This window comes from Salmo salar, chromosome ssa13 (assembly GCF_905237065.1).
Source record: "Salmo salar chromosome ssa13, Ssal_v3.1, whole genome shotgun sequence".
In the NCBI taxonomy this organism is placed as follows: domain Eukaryota; kingdom Metazoa; phylum Chordata; class Actinopteri; order Salmoniformes; family Salmonidae; genus Salmo; species Salmo salar.
In genome coordinates, this window is record NC_059454.1 from 92,540,161 (window position 1) to 92,561,258 (window position 21,098).

At 42.6% G+C, this 21,098-nt stretch overlaps 1 protein-coding gene across 3 annotated transcripts in view; it reads left to right on the plus strand.

Moving 5' to 3' along the window:
• Positions 1 to 21,098, plus strand: part of LOC106568185 (PDZ and LIM domain protein 5) — a 112,588-nt gene that overhangs the window by 31,743 nt on the left and 59,747 nt on the right. For all 3 annotated transcript variants that reach the window (XM_014138300.2, XM_014138301.2, XM_014138302.2), the window contains exon 3: positions 18,694 to 18,845. In XM_014138300.2, the coding sequence (XP_013993775.1) occupies positions 18,694 to 18,845 (152 nt within the window). The remainder of the gene's footprint in view (positions 1 to 18,693; positions 18,846 to 21,098) is intronic.

Here is a 21,098-nt window from a genome sequence, read left to right on the forward strand (position 1 = left end):
CGATTGCTCAGTTTGGCCAGACGGCTAGCTCTAAGAAGAGTCAAGGTGGTTCCAAACTACATCCATTTAAGAATGATGGAGGCCACTGTGTTCTTGGGGACCTTCAATGCTGCAGACATTTTTAGGTACCCTTCCCCAGATCTGTGCTTTGACACAATCCTGTCTCTGCTCTCTACGGACAATTCCTTCGACCTTATGGCTTGCTTTTGCTCTGACATGCACTATCAACTGTGGGACCTTTCCAAATCATGTCCAATCCATTGCATTTACCACAGGTGGACTCCAATCAAGTTGTAGAAATATCTCAAGGGTGATCAATGGAAACAGGATGCACCTGAGCTGAATTTTGAGTCGCATAGCGAAGGTTCTGAATACTTATGTAAATAAGGTAGTTCTGTTTTAAAGTTTTAATACATTTGCAAACATTTCTAAAATCTGTTTTCGCTTTTGTCATTATGGGGTATTGTGTGTAGATTGATGAGGAAAAACATACATTTATTCAATTTTAGAATAAGGCTGTAACGTAGCAAAATGTGGAAAAATGGGTCTGAATACTTTCCAAATGCACTGTACAGTGTGTACTGAATAACAGTATGCAACTGAATATGATGCTGACAAGTATGCTGTCAAATTAAGTGTTCCATTCGTGATTTGCAGAGTATGGGAACAGTACAGTATTCTTGGTGTCTGAGTGTCGGTGTCACTAATCTGTGAATTCTCCTGCTACAACACTCCTTTTTAGGTAACATCAGCTCAGCTTTCATTCAATGACCACATCCATTGAGCATATGGATCATTAATCCAGTCACAGAGGGTACAGAACTCTTGTTTCTCCTGCAGGCTAAACGATGGCGAGACTGATTTACATGTCTGCTCACTGTTTACTGTAGGTTAGACGAGGCTCAGCACACTAGCACAGTATATTTTTTCTTCTCTCTCTCTCTCTCGCTCTCTTTCTCTCTCTCCATCCCCCCCCGCACACCTCTTTGAACAAGCATTTATTTACACGCATTTGGCTACACCCGCAATAACATCTGCCAAATATGTGTATGTAACCTATATTTAACCTGTTGCTATATCTACCCCCCATCTCTCATTATGGTGTTGCTATCTCTACCCCCTATGTCTTATTATGGTGTTGCTATCGCTACCCCCATGTCATATTATGGTGTTGCTATCTCTACCCCCATGTCTTATTATGGTGTTTCTATCTCTACCCCCCATATCTTATTATGGTGTTGCGATCTCTACCCCCATGTCTTATTATGGTGTTGCTATCTCTACCCCCATGTCTTATTATGGTGTTGCTATCTCTACCCCCATGTCTTTTTATGGTGTTGCTATCTCTACCCCCATGTTTTATTATGGTGTTGCTTATGTCATTCCATTCCAGCATGGAGTGGAATCTATAGCTGTTGAAATGTCATGCCATTACTGGACATAGGGTGTGTGTTTTAATGTCAGCCTATGTCTCTGTTTCTTATGAGAGGAGGAATAAGGCCTGCACTACACAGAGAAATACTATTCCATCACATTTCACATTTCAAAGTGCAGGGTTAAGGTAGCAGATGAGAGCTGTGATTAAAATGAACCCCATTCAAAACATTAATGCTTCATCAGAATCTCAGGTTTCACAGTCAGTTGTGGCCCTAAGACTAATAGTATGTGAAGTAATCTTTCTAAATCAGTAACATTGTTAAGCCTTATGCCCTATACATGGAATTACATATTTTACTCGCTAGGCAACACAAACTCTGTGAATTTCCTTACTTAATCAAATTATTAGAATTAAGGCGACATACAGTTATCTGTAGTTGTCATTGATTGATAGTTCAGTGAGTAAACCCACCGCAGTAAAAGTTTTTCAGGTCAAGCTATCAGCAGGTATCAGGTTGTGTTCGATGATTGTCCAGGCTTTTCCCAGTAAACCATTAGTTTCTGTGAGGCTCACTCACAGGGTATTGTAGTCACTTGGGGTTATATGGATTTGGCATCTGAATAGTGACATGATTTAGAGAGAAATAATTATTTCAGTTTTTGAGATGAATACTTTGGGGTCAATTCTATGAGTGCAGGAACCACATTAGCTATTTTCAGCAGTGCTGACTTTGGCCCAGTAAAAGCTGTTGTTATTGGTCGACAGAGCAGTTCCTTTGGTCTGGATCATTTCTCACAGAGCTCTGTGATGTCACAGTAAACATCTACAGTACCGTAATTTCCGAACTATTAAGCGCACCTGAACATAAGCCGCACCCACTGAATTTAGAAAAAAGTATTATTTTGAACATAAATAAGCCGCACATGTCTATAAGCCGCAGGTGCCTACCGGTACATTGAAACAAATGAACTTTACACAGGCTTTAACGAAACACGGCTTGTAACAAAAATAAATATGTCAGGGATTTCTTCGTCGGAGGACGATATGGCGAAATCATCATCGGAAAATGAGGACCAATATGCAGCAGAGTTGAGATGGTTCATTTTGAACTTTTAATAAATTCCAAAATGAACATACAAAATAACAAAAACGAACGCACGATACACTGACAGTCCTGTTAGGTTTACACACACTAAACAATCTCCCACAAATACACAGACAAACACACCCAACTAATATAGGACTTCCAATCAAAGGCAACACCACACAGCTGACTTCAATTGGAAGTCCACCCCAATTAACTCAACATAGAAACAGATCAACCAGACTACACATAGAAATACATCAACATAGACCATAACTCAAAACCCGGAAATAATAAATCAAACGCCCTCCTAACTAACACACCACCCTGAACCACATAAAACAAATACCCTCTGCCACGTCCTGACCAAACTAAAATGACAATTAACCCTTATACTGGCCAGGACGTGACAAAATAGGCTTTAACGAAACACGGCTTGTAACAAAAATAAATAGGCTTTAACGAAACACGGTTTGTAACAAAAATAAATAGGCTTTAACGAAACACGGCTTGTAACAAAAATAAATAGGCTTTAACGAAACACGGCTTGTAACAAAAATAAATAGGCTTTAACGAAACACGGCTTGTAACAAAAATAAATAGGCTTTAACGAAACACGGCTTGTAACAAAAATTAAAACATTTGCAGTAAGCTTTAGTTGTCTTTTTGCACTGAGTCAATTCCTCACGCTGCTGTTTCCAATGTCTTATCATCGACTCATTAAGACCAAGCTCCCGTGCAGCAGCTCTATTTCCTTTTCCAACAGCCAGATCAATCGCCTTCAACTTGAAAGCTGCATCATATGCATTTCTCCGTGTCTTTGCCATGATGAGGGTGACAAAATGACTACCGTAATCAGAATGATGGGAAGTTTGAGAGCGCTCAATTTAATCTAAACAGTAAACCAAAAAGTTTTTTGACCTTAACCCGTTCGGCAATTTCATTGGTCTAATGAAAGCTTCACGCCGCCAAAAAACTGAGCACATCACAGAATGTGTTTTTTTGGGGAAAGCGGGAAAAATCCATATATTAGCCGCGTCATTGTTTAAGCCGCGATGTTCAAAGCGTGGGAAAAAAGTTGCGGCTTATAGTCCGGAATTTACGGTATATTCTGTCTGGTCAATCTTCTTTATAGACATTTGCTGGGGGTTTTCTGATTTTCTCATGAAACCTCAGTCTGTTATTAAACACACAGTTCATGTTGCTCTGAATTTGTACTTCCTTGAGTGTAGTAGTACTTTTATATAACACTGATCATTAGTGTGAGTTATACCAGTTCAGGATTGTGCATGGGATTCATTCTAGAACCCTGAGCCCCAAAACATGAGAATTATCATTGCAGAGAGATTGAATGCCAACTACTCTACACAGAGCAGAGCTAATGTGGGTTCCTGGGCCATTTAGTAACTCAACTATTTTAATGTCTATTTTAGATTAATGGGAATAAAGTGAACTTTACTCAAATGGTGGAGAGCTGTCCTGCCCTTGTTTGACATAGAACTGAGCTTTCACCAGAATCCCAGTCCAGAGAAAATAAATTAAAACCACCAAAACACCCTCTGGTATTTCAGGAAACCATAAAGACAGATCATGGTTTACGTAGTAGAGAGACCAAATGACATACAGCCCAAACGTAAAAAGTTGATGAATAATGATTCTCTATCCTTTATCTGTCTCCAGTAATATCGTGTTAATACAATCTCTTCAAGAAGAATAAGACTTAGAAATTGAAGACTTCACAAGACCTTAAACTGATAGTACAGTATGTCATATGGACCCAATATAGTGTGTTTGGCCTTCTCCCTCTCCTTGTCTCCCTGCCTTCCTAGTAAAGCTTTAGTAGGGTTTATTCAGTTGGAGAGCACAATGGTTAGCGCTCTCTCTATCGGTGCCAGTTATCAGGGTGTGGATGGATTCATGTGAACTCTGTATTATCGGCCTGTGATTTGTGCTGTGCTACGGATGGGATCAGGGACAGGGGAGATTAAAAAAGAGACAGAAAGAGAGAGATACAGAGAGGTACAAAGGGAGAGATGGAGAGAAAGAGAGAGAGATACAGAGAGGTAAAATTGGAGAGATGGAGAGAAAGAGAGAGAGATACAGAGAGGTACAAAGGGAGAGATGGAGAGAAAGAGAGAGAGAGAGAGAGAGAGAACCAAACTGGGAAGATGGAGATTTATTGCGATTGGAAGCGCAGCGGGAAGACAGTAAAAAAGTCCAGATTGTTCATATTTTAGATTTAAGGTCTAGTGGTTTGTGGTTGTGGCTTTGTTAAATAGTGTGTGGTTACATTTCTACCCATTCAGATACTAATGGACACTAACAGTACGTCATCAACACACACAGTGGATGGATATCATATCTACCCTATGAAACACACATCTACAGTGGGTCTTTAGGTCTGCCTCAGTGATATTTACACCCCTCATTTAACTAGCCTTAGGCAATGGCTTGGTCTGGTCTTCCTGCATGAATCCCACATGCGCCCATAGAGCTAGTTTATGGTTTGTAGGGTTGCGAAATTCCAGGAACTCTCAATATATTCCCTTTTTTAATGTTTTTTTATCCTGGTTGGATGATCCGGGTTTCCTGCTTACTCCCTCCTGATTCTGGGAATCCTCCAACTGGGATTGTGTGGAAACCAGGGAATTTATTGAAAGTTGCTGGAATTTTGCATCCCTAATGATTTGATCTCACCACTGTGGGTTTAGGTGGTGTGTTTATTCTTAGTACTCTCTGGATTAAACTGAAATGCATCATGATAGGAGGAAATTGTTTTCATTTTAACTTGACTGAGATTTGTTTCAGTCTCTTCTCCTCTCCTCTTCTCTGTTGTCCTGTTGCCAGTGATGGCCAGTCCATCTTTGATCTTATCAATAAAACCAGACTGCCTTGAAGTCCTGTGTTCCTCATAAAATGAGAACCTAATCATATCTTTTCATTTTTATTTCCCCAAAATCCTAACCATCCCTTGAACTGGCAGGAGGGTATCAGCAGCAGAGAGTTGAGTGAGAGCAGACGTTTCGGTATTTAATGTTTAAAGCTGCTACTTTAACAGGCCAGAATACTGAGCCAGAAACACATCAACACGTCCACTCAGTGTCTGAGGATGAATGACAGATGGAATGGAAATGGCAGTCAGTCAATCACGATGGAAAAAAGAGTGGATAATAAAGTACTGTGTTGGGAGGGAAAGGGTTGTTAACGGGCTGACTAGGTGTGACAACCTGAACTACATCAATTAATCCATCTTTAATCCAGATTCACACATCTTTCAGACATAACAATGTTTAATATGCCTATTAGTCATCGGATCTACAAAATGCATAGATCAATAGAACTGTGGGTTTCATAGCAATGCAATGCATTTTTCAGCCCAGATTACATCTGTTTGGTCAGTGTGTCTGAGTAGTGTGTAGTCAGGCAGCTGCTTCCAATCTACCCTGATGGCATGGCGAAGTAAAACAATTCTATCTATGGTTCCAGTAACTTATCACTCCATTTTGATTTATTTCACTCCACTGTTTTCGCTTCTTGGTTTGTTTAAAAATGTTAAACGTTTGAGATCAAGTCATTGGCCAGGAAGACAAACGAGACGGCAGGGCGACAGGAATGTCTGCTCTGGAGAAATCAGTTGGTCTGTGATCTGAATCTGAATTTGTTTTATTACAACTCACACTACCTAACATCACACAACTCACACTACCTAACATCACACAACTCACACTACCTAACATCACACAACTCACACTACCTAACATCACACAACTCACACTACCTAACATCACACAACTCACATCACACAACTCACACTACCTAACATCACACAACTCACACTACCTAACACCACACAACTCACACTACCTAACACCACACAACTCACGCTACCTAACACCACACAACTCACGCTACCTAACATCACACAACTCACGCTACCTAACATCACACAACTCACGCTACCTAACATCACACAACTCACGCTACCTAACACCACACAACTCACGCTACCTAACACCACACAACTCACGCTACCTAAAATAACACAACTCACACTACCTAACACCACACAACTCACACTACCTAACACCACACAACTAACACTACCTAACACCACACAACTCACACTACCTAACATCACACAACTCACACTACCTAACATCACACAACTCACACTACCTAACACCACACAACTCACGCTACCTAACACCACACAACTCACACTACCTAACATCACACAACTCACACTACCTAACATCACACAACTCACACTACCTAACACCACACAACTCACACTACCTAACACCACACAACTCACACTACCTAACACCACACAACTCACGCTACCTAACACCACACAACTCACACTACCTAACATCACACAACTCACACTACCTAACATCACACAACTCACACTACCTAACACCACACAACTCACACTACCTAACACCACACAACTCACACTACCTAACACCACACAACTCACACTACCTAACACCACACAACTCACGCTACCTAACACCACACAACGCACACTACCTAACACCACACAACTTACGCTACCTAACACCACCTAACATCACACAACTACCTAACATCACACAACTACCTAACACCACAAGAACTGAGAGAAGATGTCAGCCAACTCTTTCATAAAGCCTTGTATGTTTTATGTGTTTCTAATATAAAGTTAATCATATGTTTAAACTTCATTTTCAAGTGATATGAACACAGTACAGTAAATGGCTGACATATTGGAAGGCTTGTTTGATGCAGGGATGGGCAACTTTGATGGGGGTGAGGCCCACAAAAATCTGAAGTCATCACTAGACTAACTTACCAATCTAAAATTGTTAGCTGACATGGGCTAATTGAGCGACTATAAGTGAGTGACATAACAAGAGAAAAACTGCTGATGCACAACCGCATTTCGATATTGCACCCTGTGTATTCTACTATTCTAACTTGCAACAGTATGTTGAGACCCCGACTGAGTTAAAATATATATATCCGAGGGCCTTCTAAAGGGGGTTGCCAGTTGCCCATCCCTGGTTTAATGGTTATCAAGTAACACTACACACAATCGGCTTTGTCTCTCTACCGGTTGGGACTTGATAGGATTGTAAGTACTCAGGAACTCTCCCAGTGTCTTTTTGCTTCAGAGCTGGTGGAAGCAGATCTCTCAGTATTATTACACACCAACCAACCATGCATCCTGCTTACCGTGGCCAATTGAGGGAAAACAGGTCTGCATGAGCTGCACCAGCAGGCCTTCAGTTTCACACATACTGCTTAATATGTCTGAAATCAGAGTTAAACTGCCATTTCCTGTATGACAGTTTTCAGTTTTATGAAGAGGACACATTTACACACACACACACACACACACACACACAGCTGTAGTTATGAATTTGTTGTTTTGTGTTTGACATATGGTAATCAGGTGATTGCTGTCATTAATTCATTTATTAATATCACCACTCCGCGATGGCAATTTGTTTCAGGGCAAAGTAGGGCATTCAGTATTCAGTCTGAAGTACTGGTCTTGCTTTTGGAATGTTTTGTTTGTGTTTTCATGGCATTAGTCGTGAAAGTGCCAGCCTTGGGCCAGCGGCAGTTTATCTCATGGGTCCTGGCTTTCAGCAGCAGTGTGATTGCAGGAGGTAATGGCTGGAACCAGACCATGACAACCCAGCCAAAGACAGGGATGGACAAGAGCCTGCCCTGTTCAAGTGGCTGTTAATAAGATGTTTTCCTCAAAGCTTTTCATCCTCTCCTCTCTTCTTTTATATCATCTTCTACTGTACCTCTTCCTCTGCTCTCTTCTCTCTTCTCTCCTCTCTTTTTTCTTCTCTTCTGTCCTCTATCCTCTCTTCTCTACTCTGTTTTCCTGTTCTCGTATTCTTTCCCACAGAACGTTCTGTGTAGGCTGTAACAGGTGTGTGGTATAAAAGGCAAGACGCCACCGGCACCTCAGCTCTCTACCACACCATGTTCTTTCTGGGCCATTTGTCCTGCTTGTACTGGCCCAGCAGGTTGTGGTTTAGCTGAACAGCACACAGACCGAGGAATGCTACCTCCACAGATTCATCCCAGTGATTCTACAAGGCAGAGGGTTCAGGGCCTTTAATCAGCTTTTATATAGACATGCTGGGGCCGTTGCCTTGTCTCCACACAGTAACTAGATCTATTCATATTTTAGTTTATTGCCGTTTAAAGAAGTTAGAGGTTTTTATTCACATGGTGGTGAAGTTCCCGTGGGGCTCAGTTGGTAGAGCATGGTGTTTGCAACGTCAGGGTTGTGTATTTGATTCCCACGGGGGACCAGTACAAAATAAAATATGAAAAATGTAGACACTCACTACTGTAAGCTGCTCTGTATAAGACTGTCTGCGTAAAGGTAAATGAAAGAGAGGGATCTGATTTGCTCTGACCCAGTGGATGTTTTAAAATAGCCATGTGTTGATCAGTGTTTGCAATATATCGTTTTCTGTTTGAGGACAGTCAGTCACAAACTGCATTGTCTCTATCAGGCTGATACAGATGTAGGATGTTGATGTGATCACCATGTTGCAGGACAACATTCCTGCAATGCCGGAGATATAAAACTTGTATTGTATTTGAGGATTAAAAAGGCTTCTGGAGTTTGTAATTTCCATTTTGAAATTTCAGATGTGATTTTCCCTGCAGGATTATTTTCCTGCTATAGCAAACTGTCTCAAATTAAGATCCTATGTCTGTAGTAACAACTCCATATAAGGCCCTCACACTGTCTCAGACATCACATCCATTTCCCAATCACTCACAAGTCACTTCCTCTAATTTGACTCCTTAATGCTACAACCACAGACACTCTGCCTAACTTGTAAATATGGTGTAGGTGTGTATACTAAAATTGGTGATTTATACATTTACATCATTTAGCAGATGCTCTTATCCAGAGCAATCAGGGTTAAGTGCCTTGCTCCAGGGCACATTGACAGATTTTTCACCTGGTTGGTTCGGGGATACAAACCAGCGACCTCTCGGTTACTGGCCCAACGCTCTTAACCACTAGGCTACCTGCTGAGTTGAGTTAGTACACAAGATTAAAATGTAATGTATAAAAATGTTGGGATAAAAGATATCATATCAGATCAACTACAACATCCTTCATGAGTTTTATAATATTGCCCCTTTTTAACAGTTAGTTTAAATCAATTATTTGATCAATATATTCTGACATGATCTGGATTGCTAGAATTCTACACACCGGGCAGGGGAAGCCAACTGAAGCTACAATGTTTCTGGCAGGATTTCTAGAGCAGTAACTCAAGGAATAATAACACTACATCTACAACTGCTGCTCTTTGTCTTCATAAGAAACTTTGTTCTCCACATCAAAGCTCTCCTAAAGCTCCACTCATCTTCCTCACTCACTCTCCGTCCAAACCCCCATCCCCCTGTCATCTGGTTCTGAGAATAACAAGTCATCTGCTGTTGGTTCCTATTCCATTATTATTTTATCATGCTTGCCTAATCTTACAATCACCCTCATAATAATATGAGCATTGATCAGTAAACGTTTTAATTCAAGCAGTTTATTAGTCTTGAATTAGATTTAAATGATTATGTTGTCATTATTTGATTATCTGATTACAAGAGCTAATTGTCTTGTAAAAGACAGATGGGATGCGCATGGATACAATTAGTGGTTATTGAAGGGGAGGAAAGATGTCCTGGTGTACTCTCTCTGTATGGTGAGTCACAGTGGAGATAAAGAGATACCACTCTCACATCATACATTTTCATTAGAACTCTTAATTAGCACCATTGTGAAGACTGTCAGAAACCACAGCTTAATAGAGATGTATATTTTTCCTCTGTGAAAGGGGCACTACTCTCAATGCCAATACCAGAGATGATTTCATCTAGATAGAATGCAAATATGGTTCCTCTCATTAGACCAGAGGGAAGAGCATTTCCTCGGGTTAACTTGGTAATACCACGTCAACCGTTAACTACTAACTGATCCTGGCCCAGTGGCACTGTTCAGGTTCAGTCACCAGCCCACAGAGAGAGCTGGAGTACTTGTTCATCTGTAAACGGAAACGCTCAGAACTCTGGTGTCATCCTGTTGGAACATTCATTCATTACCCGTAACTAGCCAGTAATAGAGGAGGCAGTTCTGTGGTGAAACCAGCGCCACAGCCACACACCAGCAACCAGCAGCATGCATCATGTGGTTAGATCACATTCAAAGAGGAGGTAAATATGGAAGATATGTCATCCATTGGGACGGCTGCCTCGTTCTCATCTGTCAAACACATGTAATGAGAAGCATTCTGGTGCCTCTTCTGAAACTGAATAATTTTTGTCTTTTGTGCTGTTGTTGAGTGGACGGGGAATGGTGGTCTGTCAGTCATATTTATTTCATATGAGGAGCTAAGCTCTTTTAGGATTTCACAATTACGTTATTACATAGCAAGATAGATTGTTAGCCGCTCATTATATAAAATAATAATGTGACTAGAGGTCGACCGATTAATCGGAATGGCCGATTAATTAGGGCCGATTTCAAGTTTTCATAACAATCGGTAATCGGTATTTTTGGCCACTGATTTGCCCCCCAAAAAATCTTATTTTTTCTTCTTTATTTAACTATGCAAGTCAGATTAAGAACACGTTCTTATTTTCAATGACGGCCTAGGAACGGGGGTTAACTGCCTTGTTCAGGGGGGATTCGTTTTTGCAACCTTCTGGTTACTAGTCCAACGCTTTAACCACCTGCCTTACATTGCACTCCACGAGGAGCCTGCATGGCAGGCTGACTACCTGTTACGCGAGGGCAGCAAGAAGCCAAGGTAAGTTGCTAGCTAGCATTAAACTTATCTTATAAAAAACTATCAATCTCAACATAATCACTAGTTAACTACACATGGGTGATGATATTACTAGTTTATCTAACGTGTCCTGCGTTGCATATAATTGATGCGGTGCCTGTTAACTTCTCATCGAATCACAGCCTACTTCGACAAACGGGTGATGATTTAACAAGCGCATTTGTGAGAAAAGCACTGTCGTTGCACCAATGTACCTAACCATAAACATCAATGCCTTTCTTTAAAATCAATACACAAGTATATATTTTTAAACCTGCATATTTAGTTAATATTGCCTGCTAACATGAAATTGTGTCACTGCTCTTGCGTTCATTGCCTGGCTCGTTGCAAACTAATTTTCCAGAATTTTACGTAATTATGACATACCATTGAAGGTTGTTGTAGCGGCTGTCGGAAGAGAGAGTAGACCAAGGTGCAGCGGAGTTGGTGTTCATCATGATTTTCATTAAATAAAGAACACTACACAAAACAAAACGAGAAAACTGACAGCTAAACAGTCCTGTCAGGTGCAAAACACTCAACAGAAACAATTACCCACAAAACCCAAAGGAAAAACATGCTCCTTATGTGTGACTCCCAATCAGCAAAAACGAACTTCAGCTGTGCCTGATTGGGAGCCACACACGGCCCAAAACAAAGAAATACAAAAAACCTAGAAAACGAACATAGAACGCCCACCCAATGTAACACCCTGGCCTAACCAAAATAAAGAACAAAAAACCCCTCTCTATGGCCAGGGCGTTACAGTTGTGCAATGTAACAGGAATATTTAGACTTAGGGTTGCCACCCGTTAGATAAAATACGGACCGGTTCCGTATTTCACTGAAAGAAAAAACTTTTTGTTTTCGAGATGATAGTTTCCGGATTCGACCATATTAATGACCTACGGCTCGTATTTCTGTGTGTTTATTATATAATAATTAAGTCTATGATTTGATAGCGCAGTCTGACTGAGCGGTGGTAGGCACCAGCATGCTCGTAAGCATTCATTCAAACAGCACTTTTGTGCGTTTTGCCAGCAGCTCTTCACAATGCATTGCGCTGTTTATGACTTCAAGCCTGTCAACTCCCAAGATTAGGCTGGTGTAACCGATGTTAAATGGCTAGCTAGTTAGCGGGTGCGCGCTAATAGCGTTTCAAACGTCACTCGCTCTGAGACTTGGAGTAGTTGTTCCCTTTGCTCTACATGGGTAACGCTGCTTCGAGTGTGGCTGTTGTCGATGTGTTCCTGGTTCGAGCCCAGGTAGGACCGAGGAGATGGACGGAAGCTATACTGTTACACTGGCAATACTAAAGTGCCTATAAGAACATCCAATAGTCAAAGGTATATGAAATACAAATTGTATAGAGAGAAATAGTCCTATAATTCCTATAATAACTACAACCTAAAACTTCTTACCTGGGAATATTGAAGACTTATGTTAAAAAGAACCACCAGCTTTCATATGTTCCCATGTTCTGAGCAAGGCACTTAAACGTTAGCTTTCTTACATGGCACATATTGCACTTTTACTTTCTTCTCCAACACTTTGTTTTTGCATTATTTAAACCAAATTGAACATGTTTCATTATTTATTTGAGGCTAAATAGATTTTATTTATGTATTATATTAAGTTAAAATAAGTGTTCATTCAGTATTGTTGTAATTGTCATTATTACAAATAAAAATAAAAAAATCTGTCGATTAATTGGTATCGGCATTGTTTGGCCCTCCAATAATTGGTATCGGTATTGGCGTTGAAAAATCATAATCGGTCGACCTCTAAATGTGACTGTTCACAATGGGTGTCTGAATGAGTAGGCCGGTAGGTAGCCTAGTGGTTAGAGCATTGGGCCAGTAACCGAAAGGTTGCTAGATTGAATCCCAGAGCTGACAAGGTAAAAAATCTGTTGTTCTGAGCAAGACAGTTAACCCACTGTTCCTAGGTCGTCATTGTAAATAAGAATTTGTTCTTAACTGACTTGCCTGGTTAAATATTGTTTATGTGTAACTCTGTGTTGTTGTTTTTGTCGCACTGCTTTGCTTTATCTTGGCCAGGTCGCAGTTGTAAATGAGAACTCTTGGCCCTCCGAGTTGCATTGTGCATAAGAACAGCCCTTTGCCGTGGTATATTGGCCATATACCACAACCCCTCAGGCCTTATTGCTTAAGTAAAGCACACATACAGTATACTTTTATCAGAGCTTTAAAAGGAAGAAAAGGGAAGCATAGCCTCTGTCTTAAAAGCACTGTTTCTGGAGATGATGATGAGAATTTATCATACCAAATATAGACTAAGGTATGTCTCATTGTTTTCTTCCTAGATGGCTAAAGGGTAAGGCTGTCCCAAACTGAAATATTTCACCCCTGCCGCTGCGCTTCACATGGCTGTTCTACTCAAGCACACATCCACATTTCCCTGACCATAACCACACACTGGAATCCTGTTGAGTGCTTAGACTGAGCTGTGCTCCCTCCCATAACCCTACTGTTGACAATGTCATTGACCCCAGGGCACTGGAGGGACTGAGAAGGGCTGTTATGTGTTGGTCAGACTGAGTCAGCTGGCTCTCGTCTGGTCTGGTCTTGGCCTGGTCTAGGTCTTGTCTGGGCCTTGTCTGGGCCTAGGCCTGGGGAATGGAGTCTGGACTAGCTGTTCTCCAGGGATGCTTAGACTCACTGTAATAGAGTTTGTACTGTATTTATCAAGCCTCAGATTGGCCACCAATTACACCCCAGAGAGCAGTTGAAGTAGTTTCACTTAACAGTCTTAAAGAGAAATGAGTCGAGGCTTTGTGGGTTTTACTGGGCTACTGTGCTGTGTGTGTGCATAAGTGTGTGCCGGTCTACTTAAAAATATAGTATGCCTGTGAATTTACGCTATGCATACAGTATGCCTGAGCTATGCTTCCTGTACTTCCTGCAGGTTTTACATGATGATTTCCTTGATAAAAGAAACTGCAACAAAGAACAAGGAATCTAGGAAAGTGTGTCATGGGGTTTCCCCCTTCCCCCCCTCCCCCTCTCTCTCTCTCTCTCTCTCTCTCTCTCTCTCTCTCTTATAATGAAGCCTACGCTATAGCACTCCTGACTTCCAGGCAGTACAGTACAGAACAGTCTGCTCTTGATTCCTTTGTTTCTACCTACTGAGGTTATCTAACTTCCTGGATCAGAGGGATTGCTGGGCAGCGGAGCCAGAGAGGGAGAGAACATCCTGTGTGTTCAGGTCTTCACAGCGTCATGCTGCTCAACCTGCAGCCTTTATGCCGCCTTGCACACAATGCAGTGAATGGAGTGAATAGGGGCTTCATTGACAGTCTAGGCTGAGGCTCTCCTCTGGCTGAATAATCACTAATGTGACTCAGAGACTCTGTGATGAGGTGGTCTGAAAACAACAACAGCTGCTGTTGCTGTGCAACGAGAGGTATCCTCCATCTTTGGTGATGTAATCACAAATTGAGGAAGCTTAGCCCACCTATATTAAGACCCGATACACTATACCTTTACTATAATAATAGTGACAGATACAGAAGAGAGGTCCACCCTCTATAAAATCTTGCTTCTGTCTGTCTCGGCATGCTTCAGCATAATGGCCTGCAGGACTCCCACAGACTCTACACTAGTATGTCAAATTAATACACTGAGTGTACAAATCATTATGCTCTTTCCATGACATAGACTGACCAGGTCAGGTGAACGATTTATTGATGTCACTTGTTAAATCCACTACAATCAGTGTAGATGAAGGTGAGGAGACAGTAGGTGCCAGGCGGACCGGTTTGTGTCAAGAAATGCAACGCTGCTGGGTTTTTTACGCTCAACAGTTTCCCGTGAGTATCAAGAATGGTCCACCACCCAATGGACATCCAGCCAACTTGACACAACTGTGGGAAGCATTAGAGTCAACATGGGGCAGCATCCCTGTGGAACGCTTTCCACACCTTGTAGAGTCCATGCCCTGTTCTTAGAGCAAACGGGGGTGCAACTTAATATTAGGAAGGTGTTCCTAATGTTTTGTGCACTCAGTGTATGTCTAGCATTGGTGTGCCTTCTAAACCACAGGAATTTAGACCCATATAACATAACTGTGAGAGGTGAGGCTCCTTGCATAATAAAGCTACCCGTGTTATTTTATGGATGCAGGCGGTTCTGAGCTCTGTTTGGGCCAGTGTAATGTCTCCACAGGTGTTGAGTGTACAGGGGGAGTGTTGAGTGATTGACGAGCTGAACGCCAGGCAGGCTTGTGTAATTGCCTCCCGCCACACCTGGGAGATAGTCATCCCCGTTGTCGTGGTTTTGTCGGGCTGCTTCCTGTCAGGACATATCCTGTGTTACTGTGTTAGCGCCAGCATTCAGCTTCAGGCTGGCTGGTCGCCTGGCCAGGGTCAGGCAAACGGGTGGTAGTTTACTCATGTGGGTTTGCTGTGTATTAGTGTCTAATGGATAGTATTGCAAAGGGAAGGGAAAAAGTGTTGCATTTGTCAGGAATGTACATTAGTTATTTTTTTTAATAGTTTTTAAAGTTTACGATTTACTGTAAGTCCTAAAACTCTTAGGCTACTGTATATCTCATGACTGAGATTTTTTTAAATACAAAAATTATTTAAAATCTCTGTTCCTGTTCTAAATAGTCCCCGCTTCTGAAACGTTCCCCACAAGCCCACATCATAATGAACATAGATCTAAGGTGACATCAGGCGATTAGTGCTTATCGCTTTGTACTTTCATAGATAACAACACAGACTGAAACTATGATCTACTGTACCCGTTTCTATGTCCCCCAGCCGTTCCTCTCCTCTCCTTCACAACACAACAGACCAGGCAGTCAGCTAAAGTCATTACTGGAGCTCCGATAAGATCACATCCTTCCTCCAAGAGCAACAACCCTCCTTATCGTTTCTCAGGCCCTACATCACAACTTATCACTGATGACCTGATCAAGCAAACAGTAGTATTTAACACAATTTTTTCTCAGTACATAGTAGACACAGAGGATCAAGAGATCTAGTAGATTACTGTCTACCTCAGTCTGACCTTGACCGTAGATAGAGTACATTAGATAATACAGTCATATGGCTAGCCTTTAGGCCAGGGTTTGGCAAACTACGGCCCAGAACAAAGAGGGGGTCAAAATCAAAAGTAACAGTCAGTATCTGGTGTGGCCACCAGCTGCATTAAGTACTGCAGTGCATCTCCTCCTCATGGACTGCACCAGATTTGCCAGTTCTTGCTGTGTGATGTTACCCCACTCTTCCACCAAGGCACCTGCAAGTTCCCGGACATTTCTGGGGGGAATGTCCCTAGCCCTCACCCTCCGATCCAACAGGTCCTAGGCGTGCTCAATGGGATTGAGATCCGGGCTCTTCGCTGGCCATGGCAGAACACTGACATTCCTGTCCTACAGGAAATCACACACAGAACGAGCAATATGGCTGGTGGCATTGTCATGCTGGAGGGTCATGTCAGGATGAGCCTGCAGGAACGGTACCACATGAGGGAGGAGGATGTCTTCCCTGTAACGCACAGCATTGAGATTGTCTGCAATGACAACAAGCTCAGTCCAATGATGACGGACCCTCCACCTCCAAATTGCAGGCCTCAGTGTAATGCTCATTCCTTCGACGATAAACGCGAATCCGACCATCACCCCTGGTGAGACAAAACCGCGACTCGTCAGTGAAGAGCTTTAGGCCATTACACCCCTGCTTTAGGCCGTTACACCCCTGCTTTAGGCCGTTACACCCCTGCTTTAGGCCGTTACACCCCTGCTTTAGGCCGTTACACCCCTGCTTTAGGCCGTTACACCCCTGCTTTAGGCCGTTACACCCCTGCTTTAGGCCGTTACACCCCTGCTTTAGGCCGTTACACCCCTGCTTTAGGCCGTTACACCCCTGCTTTAGGCCGTTACACCCCTGCTTTAGGCCGTTACACCCCTGCTTTAGGCCGTTACACCCCTGCTTTAGGCCGTTACACCCCTGCTTTAGGCCGTTACACCCCTGCTTTAGGCCATTACACCCCTGCTTTAGGCCGTTACACCCCTGCTTTAGGCCGTTACACCCCTGCTTTAGGCCGTTACAGTAAACTGGGGCTTTGTCAGGAGATTGTAACTTCATGGGAACCTCTTCATCATAAGCACCTCTAATCATAGGTTATGGCCCTCGGCCTGTCTTTACCTTGGGATACCTTTCTTTCTAAATCAAAGCCAAGTGGGTTAGAAGAACATAGAGTGCATTAGTCCCTAGTGGAATGTGTTGGAATGTGTTCTACTTCAATCCACTGTTTTATTTAGAAGTCAGAGACATGCATGCCACCTAGGACCTACATAGTCAAATCATTAGCTGTCCGGACAGATATATGACATGCTTCCCTCCTCCTCAGATCAAAGAGGGCCTGTCTGTCAGTCTGTCTGACTGCACACACAGCATGTGTAGAGGGCCTGTTTGTCTGTCTGTTTCTCTCTCTGACTGTACACACAGCATGTGTAAAGGGCCTGTCTGTCTGTCTGACTGTACACACAGAATGTGTAGAGGGCCTGTCTGTCTCTCTGACTGTACACACAGCATGTGTAGAGGGCCTGTCTGTCTGTCTGACTGACTGCACACACAGCATGTGTAGAGGGTCTGTCTGTCTGTCTGTCTGTCTGTCTGTCTGTCTGTCTGTCTGTCTGTCTGTCTGTCTGTCTGTCTGTCTGTCTGTCTGTCTGTCTGTCTGTCTGTCTGTCTGTCTGTACACACAGCATGTGTAAAGGGCCTGTCTGTCTGACTTTGTGTCCCAGGATAGTTTGCCTGGTCTATTTTGGGCCCAGCTGATAAGTGGCCAGCATCATAAAGAGAGAGAAAAGGCCTGTGTTACATAACCAAGGTTACATACGACACCACAGTGAGAGAACACAGTGCTGCTTGGCCAATATAAAATAATGCATCTATATTTTATTGTGTAGTTTCATAATTTCACAATGATCAGTTCCTGTTTTTATTCATGGGGTTTGCTTTGCGGGGTTGATCAGTCCTTCTTAGCCTTTTGTCAGATTTTCTGTGGTAAGAGAGCTGAACAAATAGAGTTGAATGGACAGTTTGAAATGAATTCATGCATACTGAATGTTTGTTTAAGAAAGTTGTTTTAAGGAGGATGAATGAAAAGAGATTCTGTATATCAGTCTTTAGAGTCTGATACAGTAGACACTGGGAGTCTCCAGGGCATGGAGGTTAAATACACTAAGCTATGCTCAATATAGCATAGAGTTTCCCAGTCCTGGGATAGTGACGGACTACTGTAATTTTATAGTGTTTTAGTAAATGAATGCAAGCGTACAGTATATGTTTATTTTAGTTTTATTTCAACCTGTATGTTTGGTTTTGTGTGTCTTTACAGCTGACCGATGGGGGCAAGGCAGCCAAAGCCAAAATGAGTGTGGGAGATGTAGTTCTGTCTATCGACGGAATCGCCACCAACGGCATGAACCACCTGGAGGCCCAGAACAAGATCAAAGCCTGCACTGACAACCTCAACCTCACCCTGCAGAAGTAAGAGGCAGCGCACAAACTCATACACACACACACACCAGTGTTCATTTCGTTATAAAAAATGGTGACAAAAATATTCGTCACAGACCAATTTTTCGATGGCAATTGACGACTGACTAAATATTTACAGAAAAAACTATAACTAAACGGAAATGACTAAAATGAGACAAAATTATCTCTGTGACTATAATATGGACTGCAAAATAGTTTTTGGAGAGATTGAGAAATGTTCAGTTATAAGGACAATTAATATGAGCAGCACAAATGCACAGCGCAGTTCTGTTCAGCAGTGGGAAGGACACACACCCAGCACACAGCCTACATCAGCTGGTGAGCTGCGGAGGAGCAAGCGATGAGTGTCGGCAGACAGGCTCGGCTCTAGCTCCGCCTGCGATTATACACGTTACACAGTCGATTCTCTTGTTTCCCCGTAGCTAACCCGTCACCACCAGCATTCTAGTTAGCTACCCTTTTCCTGGTTATGAAACACAAGCTGCTTTATGAAATTAGAAACAATAACATTGAGTTTAATAGTAAAACAATAGTCAAGCTATGTTCTTCTCTTCTTTGAGTATAGAAAAGTAGTCTGTCTTTGAATTTGTAGTCTCGCTCAACCCTCCCACTTTCCCCACTGAATTTCATAGCCATGTTCTGTAGCCAACGTAGGCAAGTCTCCCTCTTTTCCTCAGAGAACACAGCTTGATTCTAGCCCTTAGCATTCAAAAGATATGACCTATAACATCGGCGCTACGTTTTTTACTTTCTATCGTGCATTGGAACATTCAGATAGGAATATACTTTTGATTTTATATAATTATTTGTATTTGACCACCTTTTTCAGGATTTCCAATTACGATCTTGTCTCATCACTGCAACTCCCCAACGGGCTTAGGATAGGCAGAGGTCGATTCATGTGTCTTCTGAAACATGACCCGCCAAACCGCTTCTTAACACCCTCCCGCTTAACCCAGAAGCCATTTGTAACATGGGATCAAACCCAGGCCTGTAGTGAAGCCTCAAGCACTGAGATGCAGTGCCTTAGACCGCTGCGCCACTCGGGAGTCCAGGAATATGCTTTTTAGAACAAACATGCCTCTTTGACATGTTGAATAAGGAACAGTGGAGGCTCCTCAGAGGAGGAAAGGAGGACCAACATTAAAATGTTTTCCTTTTTAGATAAAACTATACTAAATATATTCACATCACCAAGTTATTGATTAAAACACCTTAACAGCACTCTGTACGGTAGCACCATGGTCAAATCAAATCAAAGTTTATTTGTCTCGTGCGCCGAATACAACAGGTGTAGACCTTACAGTGAAATGCTTACTTACATGCTCTAACCAATAGTGCGAAAAAAGGTGTGTGTGTGTGTGTGTGTGTGTGTGTGTGTGTGTGTGTGTGTGTGTGTGTGTGTGTAGGTAAGTAAAGAAATAAAACAACAATAAAAAGACATTTGAAAATAATAGTAGCAAGGCTATATACAGACACCGGTTAGTCAGGCTTATTGAGGTAGTATGTACATGTAGGTATGGTTAAAGTGACTATGCATATATGATGAACAGATTGTAGCAGCAGCGTAAAGGGGGGGGGGGGGGGGCACACAATGCAAATAGTCCGGGTAACCATTTGGTTACCTGTTCAGGAGTCTTATGGCTTGGGGGTAAAAACTGTTGAGAAACCTTTTTGTCCTAGACTTGGCACTCCGGTACCGCTTGCCATGCGGTAGTAGAGAGAACAGTCTATGACTGGGGTGGCAATTTGTAGGGCCTTCCTCTGACACCGCCTGGTGTAGAAGTCCTGGGTGGCAGGCAGCTTAGCCCCAGTGATGTACTGGGCCGTACACACTACCCTCTGAAGTGCCTTGTGGTCGGAGGCCGAGCAATTGCCGTACCAGGCAGTGATGCAACCGGTCAGGATGCACTCGATGTTGCAGCTGTAGAACCTTTTGAGGCTCTCAGGACCCATGACAAATTTTTTTAGTTTCCTGAGGGGGAATAGGCTTTGTCGTGCCCTCTTCACGACTGTCTTGGTGTGTTTGAACCATTCTAGTTTGTTGTTGATGTGGACACCAAGGAACTTGAAGCTCTCAACCTGTTCCACTACAGCCCCGTCGATGAGAATGGGGGCGTGCTCGGTGCTCCTTTTCCTGTAGTCCACAAGCATCTCTTTAGTCTTGGTTACATTGAGGGATAGGTTGTTATTCTGGCACCACCCGGCCAGGTCTATGACCTCCTCCCTATAGGCTGTCTC